Here is an 18517-nt window from a genome sequence, read left to right as displayed (position 1 = left end):
AAGTATAATCGATGTACACTATTATATGAGTTTCAGAAATACTGCATAGTGACTTGATGTTTTTATACATTACAAAATGATCACCACAATAACTCTGATAACCATCTGCCACCATACGAAATTATTACAGTACTATTGATTATATTTCCTATGCTGTACATTGCCTACCCTTGACTTATTTATTTTACAACTGGAGTTTTTAACCTCTTAATTCCCTTCCCTTACTTCACCTACACATTCCCTCTTCCTGCCAGCTATGAGTTTGTTCTTCATATCTATGAGTCTGTTTCTGTTTTATTATGATTGTTCATTTGTTTTGTTTTTTAGATTCTCTGTATGAGTGAAATCATATGGTGTTTATCTTTCTCTGTCTTATTTCTCTTAACATAAAACCCTCTAAGTCCATTCATGTTGTCATAAATGGCAAGATTTCTTTCTTTTTTATAGTTGAGTAATATTTCTTTGTGAATATGTATGTGTGTGTGTGTGTATGTAAAGTAAGACTGTTAGTCGCTCCTTCATGTGTGACTCTTTAAACCCCACAGACCGTAATCTGCCAGGCTCCTCTGTCCATGGAATTCTCCAGGCAAGAATACTGGAATGAGTAGTCGTTCGCTTCTCCAAGGGATCTTCCCCTCTCAGGGATCCAACCCAGGTCTCATGCATTGTAGATAGATTCTTTACTGTCTAAGCCACCAGGGAAACCCTTATACACACACACACACACACACACCCCCCCATATCTTCTTTATCCATTTATCTGTCAATAGACACTTAGGTAGCTTCCATGTCTTACCTACTGTAGATAATGCTGTGGTGAACATTAGGGTGCATATATCTTTTTGAATTGCTGTTTTCATTTTCTTGGGATAAATACTCAGAAGTGGAATTGTTGCTGGGTTACATGGTAGCACTATTTTTTAATTTTTTGATTCAAGTCCCTGCTGTGGGTGTTAAAGGAAATGCTTGCTCTTCTGAGAAATGGTATTGGACACTAGATTAGAGGTGGTGATGACTTTGTGGATAAGCTTGATATTACAAAAAAATCAATGATATTAGCCAAGTATATGAAATAGAATCTGAATACAGTTGAATGCCACATATAATTTCTATTCACGAGTTTATATTACAGTGTTTCAGCAAAGTAATTAGGCCAATTCACATGCTAAAGTAAATAACAACTGTCCTTTATTGAGTCTTTACCACATTCTAGGCATTGTGCTAAACACTTTAATCATGTTAATCTAATTCTCACTACACATTTATGAAAAATAATGAGATTTTTATTCATATTTTATAAACAAGGATACTGAAGCTCAGAGAGGTAACTTCCCTTGCCCATAGTCACATAGCCATGAAGTAGCAGAGTGTCAAGGTTCAAAGCCAGGCCCATCTGATTCAGAGTCCACATCTGTAAGCACTTCACTTTCTTACTCCCTGTTGTGAAATCATCATCTTCTTCCTGTCTTCCATTTAGAGTGTCCCAGACGGGAGTGTGTGTTGATGCATTTTCACCCAAAATCAAACCCAGTTGGATTAGTCTCTGTTCTTGGTGATAACAGGCAGCAGAAGCTTCAAGCAAGTGTTTGATTTAGAGATGATATCTCCTGACTCCTCTCAACACACCTGAGTAATAGGCTTTCAAATGAATTATGAAAACAGTCTTGACACTTGCTTGGTAAGATTTTGTCACAGAAGTACAATGATACCTTCCCAGTCAGCATGCATATCACACACTTGCATTTTCAGCAAGTTTTTTAAATTATTTCCATTTTGTAGCACATGGGACTTGCATTTGAAGAAAGACAGCAAAATAAAGAGCACACTAGTGTACCATAAGAAAGGGAAGTTTTGGAAGACTTTGGCTGGCTCAGCTCTACATGTAAGAAGTTTGGCTACAATTAAAATGTTAAGAACTTTAGCCAAAAAAAAAAAAAAAAAAATTACTGCATGTTAGATCATGATATTTTTCTAATTAAAAGAAACTCAAAAAATTCATGAAGAAGATAGCCTTAACTGTTTTGAGATAGGATTTTGGACTGTTTGTGCTTTTCTCACATGTTCGTGATTGTGCTCAGAGATGAATATTGCTCTGCTGTTCCCATTTCATCTCACTGCCCTGAAATCCTGTTGTTGAAATTACAGGGCTAGAAAATAACAGGAACATCCTGTTGTCAAAAATAAATTCCTTCAGATAAAGTATTAATTCAACTGAAGCCAATTTTTTTTAGAGGGTGAGAAGGACCTCAGTGGGAGGGGAGTTTATGAATGATGGTGTGCCATCTTGGATCCACTGCCCTTTCTTTATATCTTTGCTGTCTATCTGACTAAATGAAATTTGTTCTTCTGTGCGAATTTTTGTATTTTGTGAAAATTTAATATGTGGTATCATTAAAAACTTTCATGAAATAGCTAAGTAAGGTCTAATGTTCTTGGGTCATTACTATTGAGTATTATATACAGAAATATGCATGTTTATTGTTTCATTCTGTTATTTATTTAGTAGTCCCCTAGCTCCTAGGAATTCATATCCAAAGTGAAAGAAAACACTGGGAACCTTTCCATAGAAGGAATTTTTAGGTTATTAGCCAAATATGCCCCTGAAAACTTTCGGGGTTTGTTTTTTTTTTAATGTGGATCATTTTTTTTTTTTTTGAAGTATTTATTGAATTTGTCACAATCATGCTTCTGTTTTATGTTTTGGTTTTTTGGCCACAAGGCCTGTGGGGTCTTAGCTCCCTGACCAGGGATCACATTGGAAGTTGAACTCTTGACTACTGGACCACCAGGGAAGTCCCTGGGTTATTTTCTTGAGTCTGACTTATGCTTCAGACCCTCATTTGGAACACTTGACTTAGGAGCTCAGATAGTCAGGTTCTGGGCAGGCCTCAGAAGCCTTTGGGTCCTGGGTTCTTCACCCACAAAGCTAGAGGGAGGGCAGAATGACCTTTACTATTCTTTCTAGTTTGAAGAGTCTACAAAGAAAAAATGTCTTCGTGAAAGGAGGAAATACAGTTCTCTTTCTGGTGGGCAGCTCGGGTTGGTGGGACATTCACAATGCCTTGCTTTCTGATAATATTGGGAGCCCTCCAGCAGTCAGCCCATCCAGAGTGCGGACTTTCCAGAGGCTTGAATCTCTCCCTCTTCTAGAACACCCATCAGCTAATTGGCCTTTCCCCTCCCACACCTTGTGCCTCTTCCTTGGCAGCAGGAGGGTCAGGGGAGAACAGGAAGACAGCAGGTAAGAAAGCATCTGCTCAAATGCCTAGAGAAGCCATGAACCCAACTCTTCCCCAGCTGCTGACACTTCCGGGCCAGGCCTGCTCGTCAGCCCGTGCGGTGCCGTAACGTTCTGTTGGTCCTCCTTGAGGATTACCTACCTCTTTTTGAATGACCCTTAATTACCTTGACTTTTCAAGTTGGAACCAAGTTTCCTCAACTGGTTTTGCAGAAACACAGATGAGTCATGGGGGAAAGCTGCGAAGGGAAACTTCTCCTCCTCCCCCCTCTCACAGATTCTCTGTGGACACAGGCAGATCATCTTCTTTGCATGACTAAATCACACTCAGTATCTGCTGATTGGCGAGGAATTCTGGAGGGAAAGAAGCTGCTATCAAACCCCACCTGTTCCATGAAGTCTTCTGTCACTACCCCAATTTAAAGATTTCTCTATCTTTAAATTCATACTATTTGACTTTTCCCTACCAGATAAAAATGGTGCTAGATGTTCATCCTTCCTTCTAACCTGTATTTTTTTATTCAGACACAGGTTAAGTCTTGTGTAGACATAAGAGGATTTGGGGCTTAGTAATAGATGATGATAATCATCATAGATATCTTTACTGAGTACCTACACTGTGCCAGGCTCTGATCCAAGAGATTTACATTCAGTTCTCATTCCACTCTTACGAAGCAGTTGCTATTGTTCACTCCATTTTATTTTTTTAGGAAACTGAAGTATGGAGAAGCTCAATACTGGCCCAGGTCACAGAGTTAGTAAAAGGGATACCAAGGATTGACTCAGACAGTCTGGTTCCAGAGCCTTCATGCCTTCATTCTTAACAGTACAGTCTTTTTTTTTCTTCTTTTTTTGTAAGCAATAAAGAGACTTTTACCCACTCTGTCCATTTCCCTATTTGTCAGTAGTAAGATCAGTTTCTTTTGAGAAAATTATTTACATAAATCATAAAGGAAACCATTTTATATCTATATATCTGGTATCTAGGTTAGGACTTTCCTACTTGGGACTTTCAAATGTTGCTTCTACATCCATGTGAACTAATCCTGAAGGTTTCAAAACTTCAAAGCAAGTGAAATGTGTCATTTCCCATCAAAGCTGGGGATTCCCCATAGCGTGGCTGGAACTTTGGTCTCCATTTGCTTCCAGTTTTACTTTCCTTTTCTGAAATTGGTGCATGAACTCTGTCTTGTTTTCTCCAGGTATTTTGTCCTGTATTTCTTAACCCTTTAAGCATTTATTAGATATCTCTCACAGGTTGGCAGTATATTATGGAATTTTATCACATTCGCTCATTGTTATATTGTATTTTCTTGCTTCCAGACTCTTCCGGGAAGAAGTTATGTCTTTTACATTTGCTAAGTTTCCAGGTGAAACTATAGTATTGCAGAACATATAAAAATACTCAATAAATACTCATTAATTGTAGTGTCATAGACAAGCTTTAACAACTGCCTAGTATGAACATATTAAGGGTATTTAGATATCTTATACCCAACTGAATGCAGAGTTCCAAAGAATAGCAAGGAGAGATAAGAAAGCCTTCTTCAGTGATAAATGCAAAGAAATAGAGGAAAACAACAGAATGGGAAAGACTAGAGATCTCTTCAAGAACATTAGATATACGAAGGGAACATTTTGTGTAAAGTGAAATGAAATCACTCAGTCATGTCCGATACTTTGCAACCTCCGGACTGTGGCCTACCAGGCTCCTCTGTCCATGGGATTTTCCAGGCAAGAGTACTGGAGTGGGTTGCGATTTCCTTCTCCAATTTTTGCAAAGATAGGCTCAATAAAGGACAGAAGCGACAAGGACCTAACAGAAGCACAAGAGATTCAGAAGAGGTGGCAAGAATATACAGAAGAACTGTATAAAAAAGGTCTTAATCACTCAGGTAACCTTAATGGTGTGGTCAGTCACCTGGAGCCAGACATCCTGGAGTGCAAAGTCAAGTGGACCTTAGGAAGCATAACTACAAACAAAGCTAATGGAGGTGATGGAATTCCAGCTGAGCCATTTCATATCCTAAAAGATGATGCTGTTAAAGTGCTGCATTCAATATGCCAGCAAATTTGGAAAACTCAGCAATCGCCACAGGACTGGAAAAGGTCACTTTCATTCCAATCCCAAAGATGGGCAGTGCCAAAGAATGTTCAAACTACTACACTATTGCACTTATTTCACATGCCAGCAAGGTAATGCTCAAAATCCTTCAAGCTAGGCTTCAACAGTACGTGAACTGAGAACTTCCAGATGTACAAGCTGGATTTAGAAAAGGCAGAGGAACCATAGATCAAATTGCCAACATCTGTTGGATCATAGAAAAAGCAAGGGAATTCCAGAAACATCTGCTTCATTGACTTCATGAAAGCCTCTGACTGTGTGGATCACAACAAACTGTGGAAAATTCGTCAAGAGATGGGAATACCAGACTACCTTACCTGCCTATTGAGAAACCTGTAAGCAGGTCAAGAAGTAACAGAACCAGACATAGAAAAAACGGGAAATTGGGAAACGAGTACGTCAAGGCTATATATTGTCACCTTGATTATTTAACTTATATGCAGGATATATCATGTGAAATGCCAGACTGGATGAATCACAAGCTGGAGTCAAAATTGCCAGGAGAAATCTCAACAACTGCAGATATGCAGATGACACCACCCTTATGGTAGAAAGCGAAGAAGAAATAATGAGCCTCTTGAAGGTGAAAGAGAACAGCAAAAAAGCTGACTGAAAACTCAGCATTGAACAAATGAAGATCACGGCATCTGGTCCATCACTTCATGGCAAAGAGAAGGGGAAAAAATGGACACAGTGACAGATTTTATTCTCTTGGTCTCCAAAATTGCTGCAGACAATGACTGCAGCTATGAAATTAAAAGATGCTTGCTCATTGGAAGGAAACTATGACAAACCTAGACAGTATATTAAAAAGCAGAGATATCACTTTGCTGACAAAGGTCCATATAGTTAAATCTATGGTTTTTCCAGTAGCCATGTATGAATGTGAGAGTTGGGCCATGAAGAAGGCTGAGTGCTAAAGAATTGATGCTTTCAAACTTTGATGCTGGAGAAGACTCTTGAGAGTCCCTTGACTGCAAGGAGATCAAACTAGTCCATCCTAAAGGACATCAGTCCTGAATATTGATCGGAAGGACTGACGCTGAAGCTGAAGCCCCAGTACTTTGGCCACCTGATGCAAATAGCCAACTCAGTGGAAAAGACCTCGATGCAGGGAAAGATTGAGGGCAAGAGGAGAAGTGGGTGACAGAGGATGAGATAGTTGGGTCGCATCACCGACTCAATGGACATGAATTTGAGCAAATTCAGGGAGATAGTGAAGGACAGGGAAGCCTGGTGTGCCACTGTTCATGGGATCGCAAAGAATCGGACACGACTTAGCAACGGAACCAAGATATCTTATAAGACTTCTTTGATATGCTAACACAATACTCTGAAGACCAACATCCTTAAAAATTTCTTCAATAAAAATTCAGCACATCAAATTGAATTGGACTCAGCAATAGAGTATTGGAGTTGAGAGAGAACTCTGTTATCTACAACTTGACATGACCTTGAAATAATTGACGTATCACCTCATCTATTTACATTATCTTTGTTTATTCAGTAGTTAAACGTTACCACTGTTGTCTTCAGAATTAAAATTTTGCAGAAAGCACAAGGAAGGGGATAGTGTGTTTTAAACAGGTCTGACTAAGTTTGCTTAACAATTTCTTAGTGATTTTAAGTCAACATTTAGGAACATTACTGATTAAAATGTGCTGTGAATATTTGCAAGAGTATAGATAATAAAAGAGGGGCTTTAACTGAGCATTCACTCCTATAGGGAAGGTGCTGGACATTTTTTTCTTGGAGTACTTGCAACTTTCACATAAAGGCAGAAAAATCTGTGGACTTAATCTTCAGGACAATGTAATTTGGCCATTGTTCAGTAGTATGCCTGTGTGTTCCGTTGCTTTAGTCATGTCCGACCCTTTGCGATCCCGTGGTTGGCAGCCTGCCAGGCTCCGCTGTCCATGGGATTCTCCAGGCAAGAATACTACAGAGGGTTGTCATGCCCTCCTCCAGGGGATCTTCCCAACCCAGGAATCAAACCTGCATCTCTTCTGTCTCTTTTATTGGCAAGCCGGTTCTTTACCACTGGTGCCACCTGGGAAGCCCTAAATGAAGATGGGGTGTGGTGCAAAAAGATTAATATTTTTTGGACTTTAATCTTGCATTCCTATGGTCACCTCTGTAAATTTATTTTTTATGAACTTAAAAAACTTGATGATTTTTCTATTTTAAGATACAGGAAAGTGATAGGATTAGTTAAGGGGAAAAAAACTTTTTTAGCCATTCATTCAGAGGCTTGGTTAGCAAGGAATAAAGATGGGACACCTTTGAAGGTTCTAGGGCAATGATGTTTCTAGTACCAAACAATTTTGTTTTATGAGAACATAGAGCATTATTAGTACATGCAAAAAAGAGCAAGTCAGCCTGACCTTATTCTGATTAAATTCTGAAAGAGCTTGATTCACTGGAACCTACCTGGAGTACAGTTGGCAAGCACTGACCACTAGACATATTTCAACAGTTTCACCAAGTTGTTCAGGGAACAGACTGCTCAGATTTGAGTTTCTTCCGGGGGGTGGGGGGTGGGTCATTTGGGGGTATCATGATTTTCAGACTGTTTTTCATCAAATCTAACTTGTTAATATTTTGAGTTTTAAATGAGCTGGGGTGGGGGCAGGTGTCTCATTCATCAGAAGCTAGTTATGTACAGTACAAGACTGCATTTATAATATGTCTGACTACTTCAAAATTTAAGGCAGTTTAATACTCAGTGAATCAAGATATCTGTTCCTTTTGAAGTAAATGAGATAGGAGTGCTCCAATATGTCTTCATTTTTCTTTGCTCAGTCATTTCAAGTAATATAAGCGTACGGACAAGTTTTAGGTACTAAAAGGTGAGACTAATTCTTATTCTTTGGTCCCTTGTCAATGCATAGAATTAGATGACAATGCTAACAGCGTGGTAGATTTGAGCTCTAAAACTGGTAGACATGGCAGTGATACCCTAGTGTGTCTTCAAGAGCAACATTGTTTTAAAGAATAGCTGTGCGTTCACTTCTTTCTCTCATTATCACTCACTAGCTCTTTTTTTTAAACTATGGCCATTATAGTTGCATGTAAAAACCCACTAAAACTACTTTAATTAAAAGGAGTGGGGTTATAGAAGTGTGTGTACCCCACAGGCATTCTCACAGACATTCAAAAGCAGGAAATGAGGTCTGTGTGGACCTCAGAGGACCTGGAATCAGAATGCTGAAAACCAGACCTCACCCTTCATCTCTCAGAGACCACGTCCCTCAGTTCTTGTTGTGGTGAGCATCTCAACGCTCCTCCCAGCCACCACCCCTCAATTTCTCTATCCTTTATTCTGTATGTGCATTGTGTGCTTACTCCTGCATGGCTGTTTGCCATGAATATATAATGGCTCTAGCACCCACTGCTGCTGCTGCTGCTAAGTCGCTGCAGTCGTGTCCGACTCTGTGCGACCCCATAGATGGCAGCCCACCAGGCTCCCCTGTCCCTGGGATTCTCCAGGCAAGAACACTGGAGTGGGTTGCCATTTCCTTTCCAACATGTGCATGCATGCTGAGTCGCTTTAATCATGTCCGACTCTATGCGACCCCATAGACGGCAGCCCACCAGGCTCCTCTGTCCCTGGGATTCTCCAGGCAAGAACACTGGAGTGGGTTGCCATTTCCTTCTCCCTAACACCCACTACTACCTGGCAGTTGTCCATGTCACATGCTCAAGAGGAGAAAGCTGATTGGCTTAGCTGAGTGTTTAGAGCAGAGTCACCAAGTTACAAATTGTGGGCACGCCAGAAGAATGGCTGTCTTTGGGCCAGGTATCCGTCTCAGAGCTAGTCACCTGTACTTGAGTGATCTGTGGCTGTGGTGTGAGGATGGAGTCATAGGGCATACGGGAACACCTTTTTCAGAACCCGTGAGCAGTGTGGGCAGTTACGGAGCATGTCTGCCAGAATCCTTATTCCTTCAAGGGTGTTTGGAGGCAGCAGGGTTGAGTGTTTACCTCCCCCCACACCTATCGCAACCCAGCACTCCCCTTCTTGTTTCTTTCCACCGTCAGCAGATCTGTTGTGTTTCTCTCACTTTATTTGCTGTCTGTCTCTCTTTTCCTGTAATGAGAATGCTCGGGTTGCTAATCCCAGCTTTCGAAATATGGTAGAAGCTAATTCCCAGGCTTCTAAATATGACAGATTTCTGCTTCTCTATTCCTTTTTTTTTTTTTTTTGGCCACTTTATTTTTTTTAATTGCAGAATAATTGCTTTACAGAATTTTGTGGTTTTCTGTCAAACATCAACAAGAATCAGCCATAGGTACACCCATGTCCCCTCCCCCCTGAACTTCCCTCCCCTCTCCCTCCCCATCCCACCCTTCTGGATTGTCACAGAGCTCCTGTTTGAGTTCCCTGAGTCACACAGCAAATTCCCATTGGCTAGCTATTTTACATATGCTATTGTAAATTTCCATGTTATTTTTTCCATACATCTCACCCGCTCCCTCCTCAGCTCCCCCCATGTCCATAGGTCTGTTGTCTATGTCTGTTTCTCTATTGCTGCCCTGAACATAAATTCATCAGAACCATCTTTCTAGATTCCATATATATGCATCATGTTTGTTGCAGCACTGTTTACGATAGCTGGAACATGGAGGCAACCTAGATGTCCATTGACAGATGACTGTATAAAGAAGCTATGGTAAATACAGACAATGGAATACTACTCAGCCATAAAAAGAATGCATTTGAGTCAGTTCTCCGTCCCTTTTACTTCCTACTGGTTTTCTCTCTCTGGTTCTTCAGGCTGCTATGACCACCAAGTGCAGCAAAATCTCTGGGCCTGATTCTCCTTGAGGTTACATAGTCCCTTGGCTTCATGGCCAAAGAGAAGTAAAGATCAGTGAATTTATTAATTCCATTAAGCTACTTTATGCCCCAGGAGTGTGCTAGAAGAGTGCTTCTCCAGCTTTCAGCGTGCACATGAAGCACCCAGGGATCTTGTTAAAGTGTAGTTTCAGGAGCTATGTTGTGGGGTGTGAGAATCTGCATCTTTAACAGACTCCCAGGTAGTACGGATGATGCTGATGAAATAACAGTACTTTGAGTCAAAGACTAGAATCATTTATTCAACTATGATCTTCTTGATGGAATGGACCATGTTTTAGGCATCTTTATCTGCCTTTCCATGACCAGCACTGTCCCTGGAATGTGAGAGATATTCAGAAGTTGCTTGGATTATGATTAAACTGAACACACAGGAAATGCAGGCCTTTCTATGCCTACTTTTTTTTAAGTGAGTGGTTTTCAAACACTGCTAAAAATCAGTGAAATCAGTGAAAATTTCTTAAGGGTCTGATTATGCAGAGGACTAGGAAAAATATTTTTTAAATTACAATCCCAGTCTTCACGGAAAACACTGGCATCTTTTCTGCTAACTCTACTGTGTCTTGGCTGGAAATGTGAAATAATTTTAGAATTACGGGGGTGGCAGAATGAGCCTATTTATGCTACTAGCATTTGACCTCAATATTTTTTATGTCATCTTCATGTGTACAATGAGGCTAATGTGAGTGTTGTGGTGGTAATGTGTAATGAGCCGTGTAAGGATTGAGTTTCAAGCCTGGAACAGGGTACATGCTCACTGCTAATACTGTTAGTAGTGGTAGTAGAAGTAGAAACAGTAGTAGTAGTATTTAAGATTATTTTATCCTGCTAACTCAGCTTAGGAAAATACTTTGTTCTTCCTCGTCTTCTCTAAGTCCATACATTATCCTAATAAGAGATTTCACTTTGTAGGGCTTACCTACAATTTAGTCTTAATATCATCCTTGTTTGGAATTTAAAGTTAACGGAAAGTGAATTTTAGAACTCAACTGTATGCACTATAGCAGAAGGACAGAAAGAAGACTTTATTTTTGTACCTTGCAGCTAGTTAAATTGTTCTTTTCACTCCAATGGCTTCATAAATGTATTCGTGAGAAAAAATTAATGTGCTTAACAGGGTCTCCCTAAACCTCTCCAACCATTTTGGATGGGACAGAAAATACACACATACACAAAAATATATGCATACACACACATATACATACATAAATTCACAGGTGAATTACTAGTGTATGTTTGATAATATCATCTTTGGAAAGGAAGTAAATTGAGCAGGCAAGGAAAGGACTATTGAACGCATAAGTATTGGCTTAGATATTAGTTATAAATGATAAACATCTATGTAATGAATAACATCTGTATTCTTCAACTAAGAGGGCCAGTAAACCGATGTATTGTACTTTCTGCACAAAGCAGAAAACAGTTGGTGATAAAGGAACAATTCTTGATTCATCATACATTTTAAAATTTCTAGAATAAAATTGGCAGACCATCTCTTTTTCTTCCCATATAAAGAAGGGCATCACTATGATTGTCCATGTGGAAAAGGAAAGGCTGGTTGGAGCGGCAATCTAACCGCGACATAGGTGCCATCACTGAAGAAATCTCCCTTCCTGGGTAAGGTTGGCACATGAGCCTGTGAATCATAACTATTATCGTTGTCTTGTTGAGGAGAAGCACTTACAAAGAAGACCTAGGAACATGCATTTATTATTATTTCATTACCTAGTTCCTTTTTCATTACCTATGTAACTCAGATGTAACCCATGTGTCAGCTGCCTGGATCGCTTCAAGTCCTCTAGTGTGCCAAGGTCAGCTTGTTCTCGAAAATATAATTAAAATGGACTCAAATCACAGACTCATGTACAGGGAGTTCCCAGCATTCCTTCCAATATTTACAGCAGTTGTAATTGAAGCCTTTGTCTCTCCTGGACTCTTGGCTTCTGAGCTCCTCCTTATGCTGATTTCACACAAGAATTAAAAAAAAAAAAACCACCCTGAAATACCCCGTGCCGCCCACATAATTTATTTAAATCAAGTTGAGTAATGCAAGTGGAAACACTTCAATAAGTATAAAGAGCTACCTACGGGAGGTAATAATCTTAAGTAAATGAGAAAGTGACATAAGGCGCTGTGAATGCTCCAGGGTAGACTTGAAGAGGAAAATCTGAAGGTAATGAAACAATATCCACTCATTTCATCTGGCTGAAAATAGAGAAAAGGATGAAGTCCTGGCAGGATTTTGAAATAAAGTCGGATTGTCTGTGGGTTATAATAAGAAAAAAATTTACCCATGAAACTTTAAAAGGGAACAACAACAAGAAGTTAGTCATGGGATTACCAGAACCCAAAAGAAATATTTAACACCAGAAGAGAGCAGGGCCACCAGAATGCTTTGAAGCCGGTTGAGCTGGTAATTAGAAGGAACAACTTTGCTCATCCTTTTTAAGAAAGCAAATCTACATGGCCTTTGTCTCATTTTCTGGTAACTGCCAGAGCTGTCCTTGAAGCAGTTAGTTGCCAGCACGTTACTCAGCTGCTTCCACAGCCCTGTGTATGCATAGCATTCAGCCTGCTTGTTTCTTCCATTGTTTTTCCAAGAATTTGTTCCCAGCCTTACTTCAGAAACCATTTTGAACGTGATAGTCACAGTTTCCCAACTCCCCACGTCACTTTCACGTGGTCAAATCTTCAGACTACCTGGATGGACTGTATATCTTCTTCAGTAGGCCTAAAGAAAGTTCTGATCAATGAGGCTTTTTTTTTTTCCTTTTAAGAGTAGGATATAGTTCACTTGGGCTTCCCTGGTGGCTAAAGAATCTGCCTGCAATGCAGGAGACCAGGGTTCAGAGGAGGAAATGGCTACCCACTCCAGTATTCTTGCCTGGAGAATCCTATAGACAGAGGAGCCCGGCAGGTTACAGTCCATGGGGTCACTAAGAATCAGACACGACCGAACAACTAACTTCCACTTTTCTTTCAATAGTTCATTTATCTTGGGAACTTTTAAGTTTAAGGGTTTTCCTTGTGGCCCAGCTGGTAAAGAATCCACCTGCAATGCGGGAGACCTGGGTTCCATCCCTGGGTTGGGAAGATCCCCTGGAGAAGGGAAAGGCTACCCATTCCAGTATTCTGGCCTGGAGAATTCCATGGACTGTAGAGTCCATGGGGTCGCAAAGAGTCAGACACGACTGAGCAACTTTCATTCACTCACTTTTAAGTGTATGTCACAAGTTTTATTCTACATCGGTTGAAAGTCCAGTCAGACAAGATTGATCAGAAAATGAAAATACATATTTGCCTTCAAGGAAAAGTTGAGGGGGAATTTAAAATAAGAAAGCGTTAAGTATATGAGAGAGAATGTGGAATGACGTAGCCAGCTCCCCCTGCATTCCTTGACCCCAGTCACCTGAGTGGGTACCCTGACTGCTGTCTCCGCCTGTGGGTTACCCTTTCAGCCCTGTCTCCAGTGTTCGTGTTCCAACAGGGTTGTCTGAGCCCCTCATCCCTCAGAGAGAGAGTGCACAAGGCAGAGACATTTTGTTGGAGGGAGATGGGGATTGGCGTCACAGGAGTGGACAGGACTGGGTGAGGGAGACCCCTGCGGGACTGAAGGGCCTGAGGTGAAGAGGCAGGCAGGAGGGGTTGCCAACTGAGAGACACCGGGGGCCACAGCCCTCCTTGTTCATGACCTGGCCCCATGCTGCGTGTGTGGAGGGCAGACTTAGGGCCCTCTCAGGAGCCTGATACTAACGAGCAGTCACAACTTGTGGGGCTCTGAAGAAACAGAGGGGAAAAGGGTCGCTTCAGGACTGGGTCATTTTCCTGCCCCTTTCTCTGAGAGAATGGTCCAGCATGGCCATGTCACTGTGCAAGCAGGGAGAATTGCCCGGGAGACTGTGATGAGCTAGGACACTTAGAAAGTTCCCCCTCTCTCCCCAAAGACAGCACAGGCATGTCTGCTTCCTACTAACCGCTCAGAGGTTCACTTGGCCCAATTTACTTTTGGGCCAGGGTGGTAACGCACTTCACTGGAGTTCTTCTTTCCAAGGTTTTCCTCTAAGGTAAAGGAAAGTTTTCAGGAACATCCTTCACACCAACAGATGAGATGCCAACATGGCCCGCCACCAGAAAGGGTAGGTGTTGGAGAGCCAAACCTGTATACTGTAGCACTCTGTACAAGATGTTTATCATCCCAAAGCAGCTCACAGGAGATTCAGCAATTATCCCCATTTTACAGCCTGAAAGTGAATTGTGATGACATTTCTCAAGATAAAAAGAAAGCACTGAAGCCTCTGTGACTTCCTTTGTCAGTGTCTGCATTTGTCTAAGCTGCTTTAAGCCAGTCTGTAGCAGTGAAGCCATAATTCAGATGAAAACAATAAGAAATCATTTAAAGCCAGTGTACATGAAAGTGAGGAGCCCACATGACTACTATTTTTAGTGCAAAAATATATTCAAGATCAAAGCCATTAATGTTTGCCTATTTTATTTAATCATGTGCCTTTTACCTGGAAGATGCAGGTCTTATACAAATGAGTGTACAGGGAAAGTTTCAGGCTTTATGCTGTCCAAATTAAATTCTGAAAAGCCAGAAAATTCATCATTTTGACATCTCTTTGCAGATGCAGAATGTGTGTTGAAATATCTCTTGAAATGTGTCTTGTTTACTTAAGGAATACATTTAGCAGATCATGTTAATTAGAAGTAATATCTGAGTAAAGTCTTTCATAATGTATCTCTTTTTAAACATAAAAATCAAGGGGCTAATTTCCCAAGTTGTGAGAATGGATGTTCCCTCTCATTACCTGTATTTTGGATTTTGAGGTTTTCTTGTAAGTAAAAGTTTACAGCATCCTTGAGTTTTTACAGCATTGCTTGAGTATTCAGCATCCTTTTTTTTTTTTTTTTTTACACTGTATAATAATCTAGGTTTGCAGGTATTATGTATTAAGAAATGGAGAAGTTGGGGAAATTTTTTGAAAAGAGACATTGCCTACTCTTGAAATTCCTTGTAAAGTATTATTGTCATATAAGTTGTAGGAGGTGTGTCTTCTATAAGAATACTTCTGAAGCACAATTTTAGATATTGAGAACCTTTCTAACCACTCTCCATTTTGAGTTTTGTTTTTTTTGTGTATGTGTGACAGATCTCATATAAACAGAACTTTTATGGTGCATGGGTAAAAACTTCCAATTACATCTCTAAAACCATTTTCTATGGTATTTCAGTGTTACCAAAATATGTAATGTTAAGTTTACCTTAAACCTCATTGACCTAAATAAACTCCATGAATAATAGATACGATTATGTAGTATAGCTTCTAGATGGAAAATTGTCATCATTTTCAAGAGAATGAATGGCTCTGGGGAAATGTACAGCTTAGGAATGACAAAACTGTCATTCACTCAGAAAACGAAATTGTGGAAATGACAGAGTTGAGCCCTGGGAATCCTCAAATTTGCCTTTAAACAATACCTTCTTCAAACTAGTGGTTACCAGTGGGGAGAAGAAAGGGGGAAAGGCAATATAGGGATAGGGGACTAAAGTGGGAACTATTAGGTATAAAATAAGCTACCAGGGTATATTATACAACACAGGGAATTTTGCCAATATTTTATAACAACTATAAATGGAGTAGAATCTTTTTTGATAGTTTTTTATTTTATTATTGGAGTATATTGCTTTACAAGGTTTTAGTTTCTGCTGTACAATGACATGAATCAGCTGTATGTATCCATATATCCCCGCCCTCTTGAATCTCTCTTCCACTCCCCCAATTTCTCAAACTTACTTGGCCATAACCTTTTTTGAGGTTTTCTGAGCACCTCAGGTTATGCATGTTCCATGGAACCCACTTTGTGAAGCTGTGGGCTAGATTTAGTCATGTAGCCACTACTCAAACAGAACTCCAATTTGGCAAACCAACAAGCTGCTGTTGCCAGCCCTGAGATACAAAGAGCGAGTATAAAGTGATGCAGTGCACCGTGCATTTAGAAATGTGGGTGTTGAAGCCGAGTTACCTCTTATCTGGTCTCTTCCAGGTGTTTCATCCCAAACATCTACGCAGCTCTGTTCACTGCAGCTCTCGTCCCATTAATGTGCCTCGTGGTGGTGTTCGTGGTGTTCATCCACGCCTACCAGGTGAAGCCACAGTGGAAAGCATACGACGATGTCTTCAGAGGAAGGACAAATGCTGCAGGTTTGTAGGAAACCATATTCGCACCTTGGAGCTGGGCACTTTTAACGGTGGGAAAAGGTCACTGAATGGTCTCTTTATCGAGAACAGGAAGGAGGTTAGACTCAGCTTTCAGCTCTGAAGCCAAAAGTTACAGTTCTCTGATTTCTCCTGCTCCTTGGGCCTTCCTTGCAATCTCTCTCTCTTCAGGGCTCTGCAGGTTTCATTGCTGGTGCCAGTTTTGTCCCTAAGATATTAATATTCAAGTAAATGACTCAGAGCCTTTGGGAGCTGCTTCTCCAAGCATTTTTCAACTCAAGCAGTAACAACCTGGGTTCAACCTGTGAAATCTGTTCATTTCTTTGCAGACTCTGAGACTTTATCACAAACAAAGCTTCCTAATGCTTGTGAGTGCTGTATTTTGCATGTGGAGTTCTGATTGTGCAGACAGATGTTTAAAAACATATGTGACCAGACAGCTTCATAAGTGGCTACACATGTCTGGTTACTTAAGAGTGCAAGTCTTTCCAGCTCAAATTGGCTTTCACTACCAGCTCATTTTTTCCCTTTGAATCATACTTAACACTGGTTTTTATGATCTGATTCTTTTTCTGTTGTTAGATTAGAGTCTCTTAGGAATGTTTTTAAGGAACAATAACCAAATACCTACATACAGAAAACTCAGTCTAAAATGGTTTGAGTGACTGGAATATTGAGAATCTAATGAGCTGAGGAGTGGAGGAATCCCTCTTGGGCCAAGAGGAAGACTTGTCTTTTCTATAAGATCAGTTAAAGATAAGTCAGTTGCTCAGTCGTGTCCAACTCTTTGCGACCCCATGGACTGTAGCCCGCCAGGCTCCTCCGTCCATGGAATTTTCCAGGCAAGAATACTGGAGTGGGTTGCCATTTCCTTCTCCAGGGGATTTTCCTGACCCAGGGATTGAACCCAGGCCTCCAGCGTTGCAGGCAGACGCTTTACCATCTGAGCCACCAAGGAAGCCCAAGTCTTTTCTAAGCTTTTGCAAATCTAAAGCCAAAGGAATGAGAGAAGTTCTTCACATGTTAAGTGCTGTCCAGAGTTTAAGCAAGATACCATTCATGAAGTCACTTAGAATAGTGTCTAATACATTATTAGAGGCTCAATAGATACTGTCTCTTATATGATAATAAAAAAATTCATTCTAACATAATAAAAGCCTCTAGTTCCTAAACTATGTCAGGGACGATGCAAAAAGATTTTCCTTGTAGTGTAAAGAGAAAGGACTTTTATATTAACTTATGGGGTAGTTTGTAGGATAGCTGTACCTAGCCAACTCTTCTCTCTTCTCTCTGATTTAGCATGCCATTATTATGTGGGCAAAAATAGCACTTAAGGTTATGATTAAACTTAGATTCTTCCGTTAGAAAAGCAATGTTCAATGTAGAAATTGTACTTTTTCATGGAACATAGAATTTATCCAGAAGCTGTGCTTTTTTCAACTTGAGATTCATTCGGTTAAAATACATATTCTCTTTAGGCAAAGTTTGTTTCTCCCTAATAGCAAGATTTATTTTGTTCTGTATACTATATAGAAGTGCCAGTGTTTGTGTGTTTCAGTAGTGATAACATCATAAAGGCCTAACCTAATGAGTTCGTCTTTTTCATTCCTGAATCACCCCTGTGCCTTTTGGATATGATCCATGGATACAGTAGATAAACAATGCTCCAATTCTCTAAAAAACAGCTCTCAAGCATTGAACATAAAATCCCTAGAACACTTGTATCTCAACTGGTGAAACCTCTCTTACAATGAAATATATTAATAGAAACATTGCTCTTATTATAGCTTTTCAAATAAAAAAACAATTATGGCAGTTCTGATTTCCCTGTTCCCACTCAACCTAACAGTCATTATCTCACTTGGACTCGTAAACAGTGTTTTCCTAATTAGTCACTAGTTCCAGTTCTTGTCCGTTTCGTTTTCTCAGATGTCTGTATTTCAACAATGTCAAGTGGCTCCCCTCACTCTCTAGCTTTACAATCATTCATCTTTATTGCCCAAAAGAAAGTCCAGGCTCTTTATAACACTAGAGTCTCTATGCATCCACCCCGGGCCGTCTTATCACCCCCAAGTTAG

At 40.3% G+C, this 18517-nt stretch overlaps 1 protein-coding gene across 4 annotated transcripts in view; it reads left to right on the top strand.

The window, feature by feature from the left end:
- Positions 1–18517, top strand: part of ADGRV1 (adhesion G protein-coupled receptor V1) — a 543743-nt gene that overhangs the window by 429344 nt on the left and 95882 nt on the right. For all 4 annotated transcript variants that reach the window (XM_044947303.2, XM_025292226.3, XM_044947302.2 and 1 more), the window contains one exon: positions 16267–16424. In XM_044947303.2, the coding sequence (XP_044803238.2) occupies positions 16267–16424 (158 nt within the window). The remainder of the gene's footprint in view (positions 1–16266; positions 16425–18517) is intronic.

Source organism: Bubalus bubalis, chromosome 9 (genome assembly GCF_019923935.1).
Source record: "Bubalus bubalis isolate 160015118507 breed Murrah chromosome 9, NDDB_SH_1, whole genome shotgun sequence".
Taxonomy (NCBI): Eukaryota; Metazoa; Chordata; class Mammalia; order Artiodactyla; family Bovidae; genus Bubalus; species Bubalus bubalis.
Note: the sequence above shows the minus strand (reverse complement) of the source record. Positions and strands in the feature narration are given on the sequence as shown.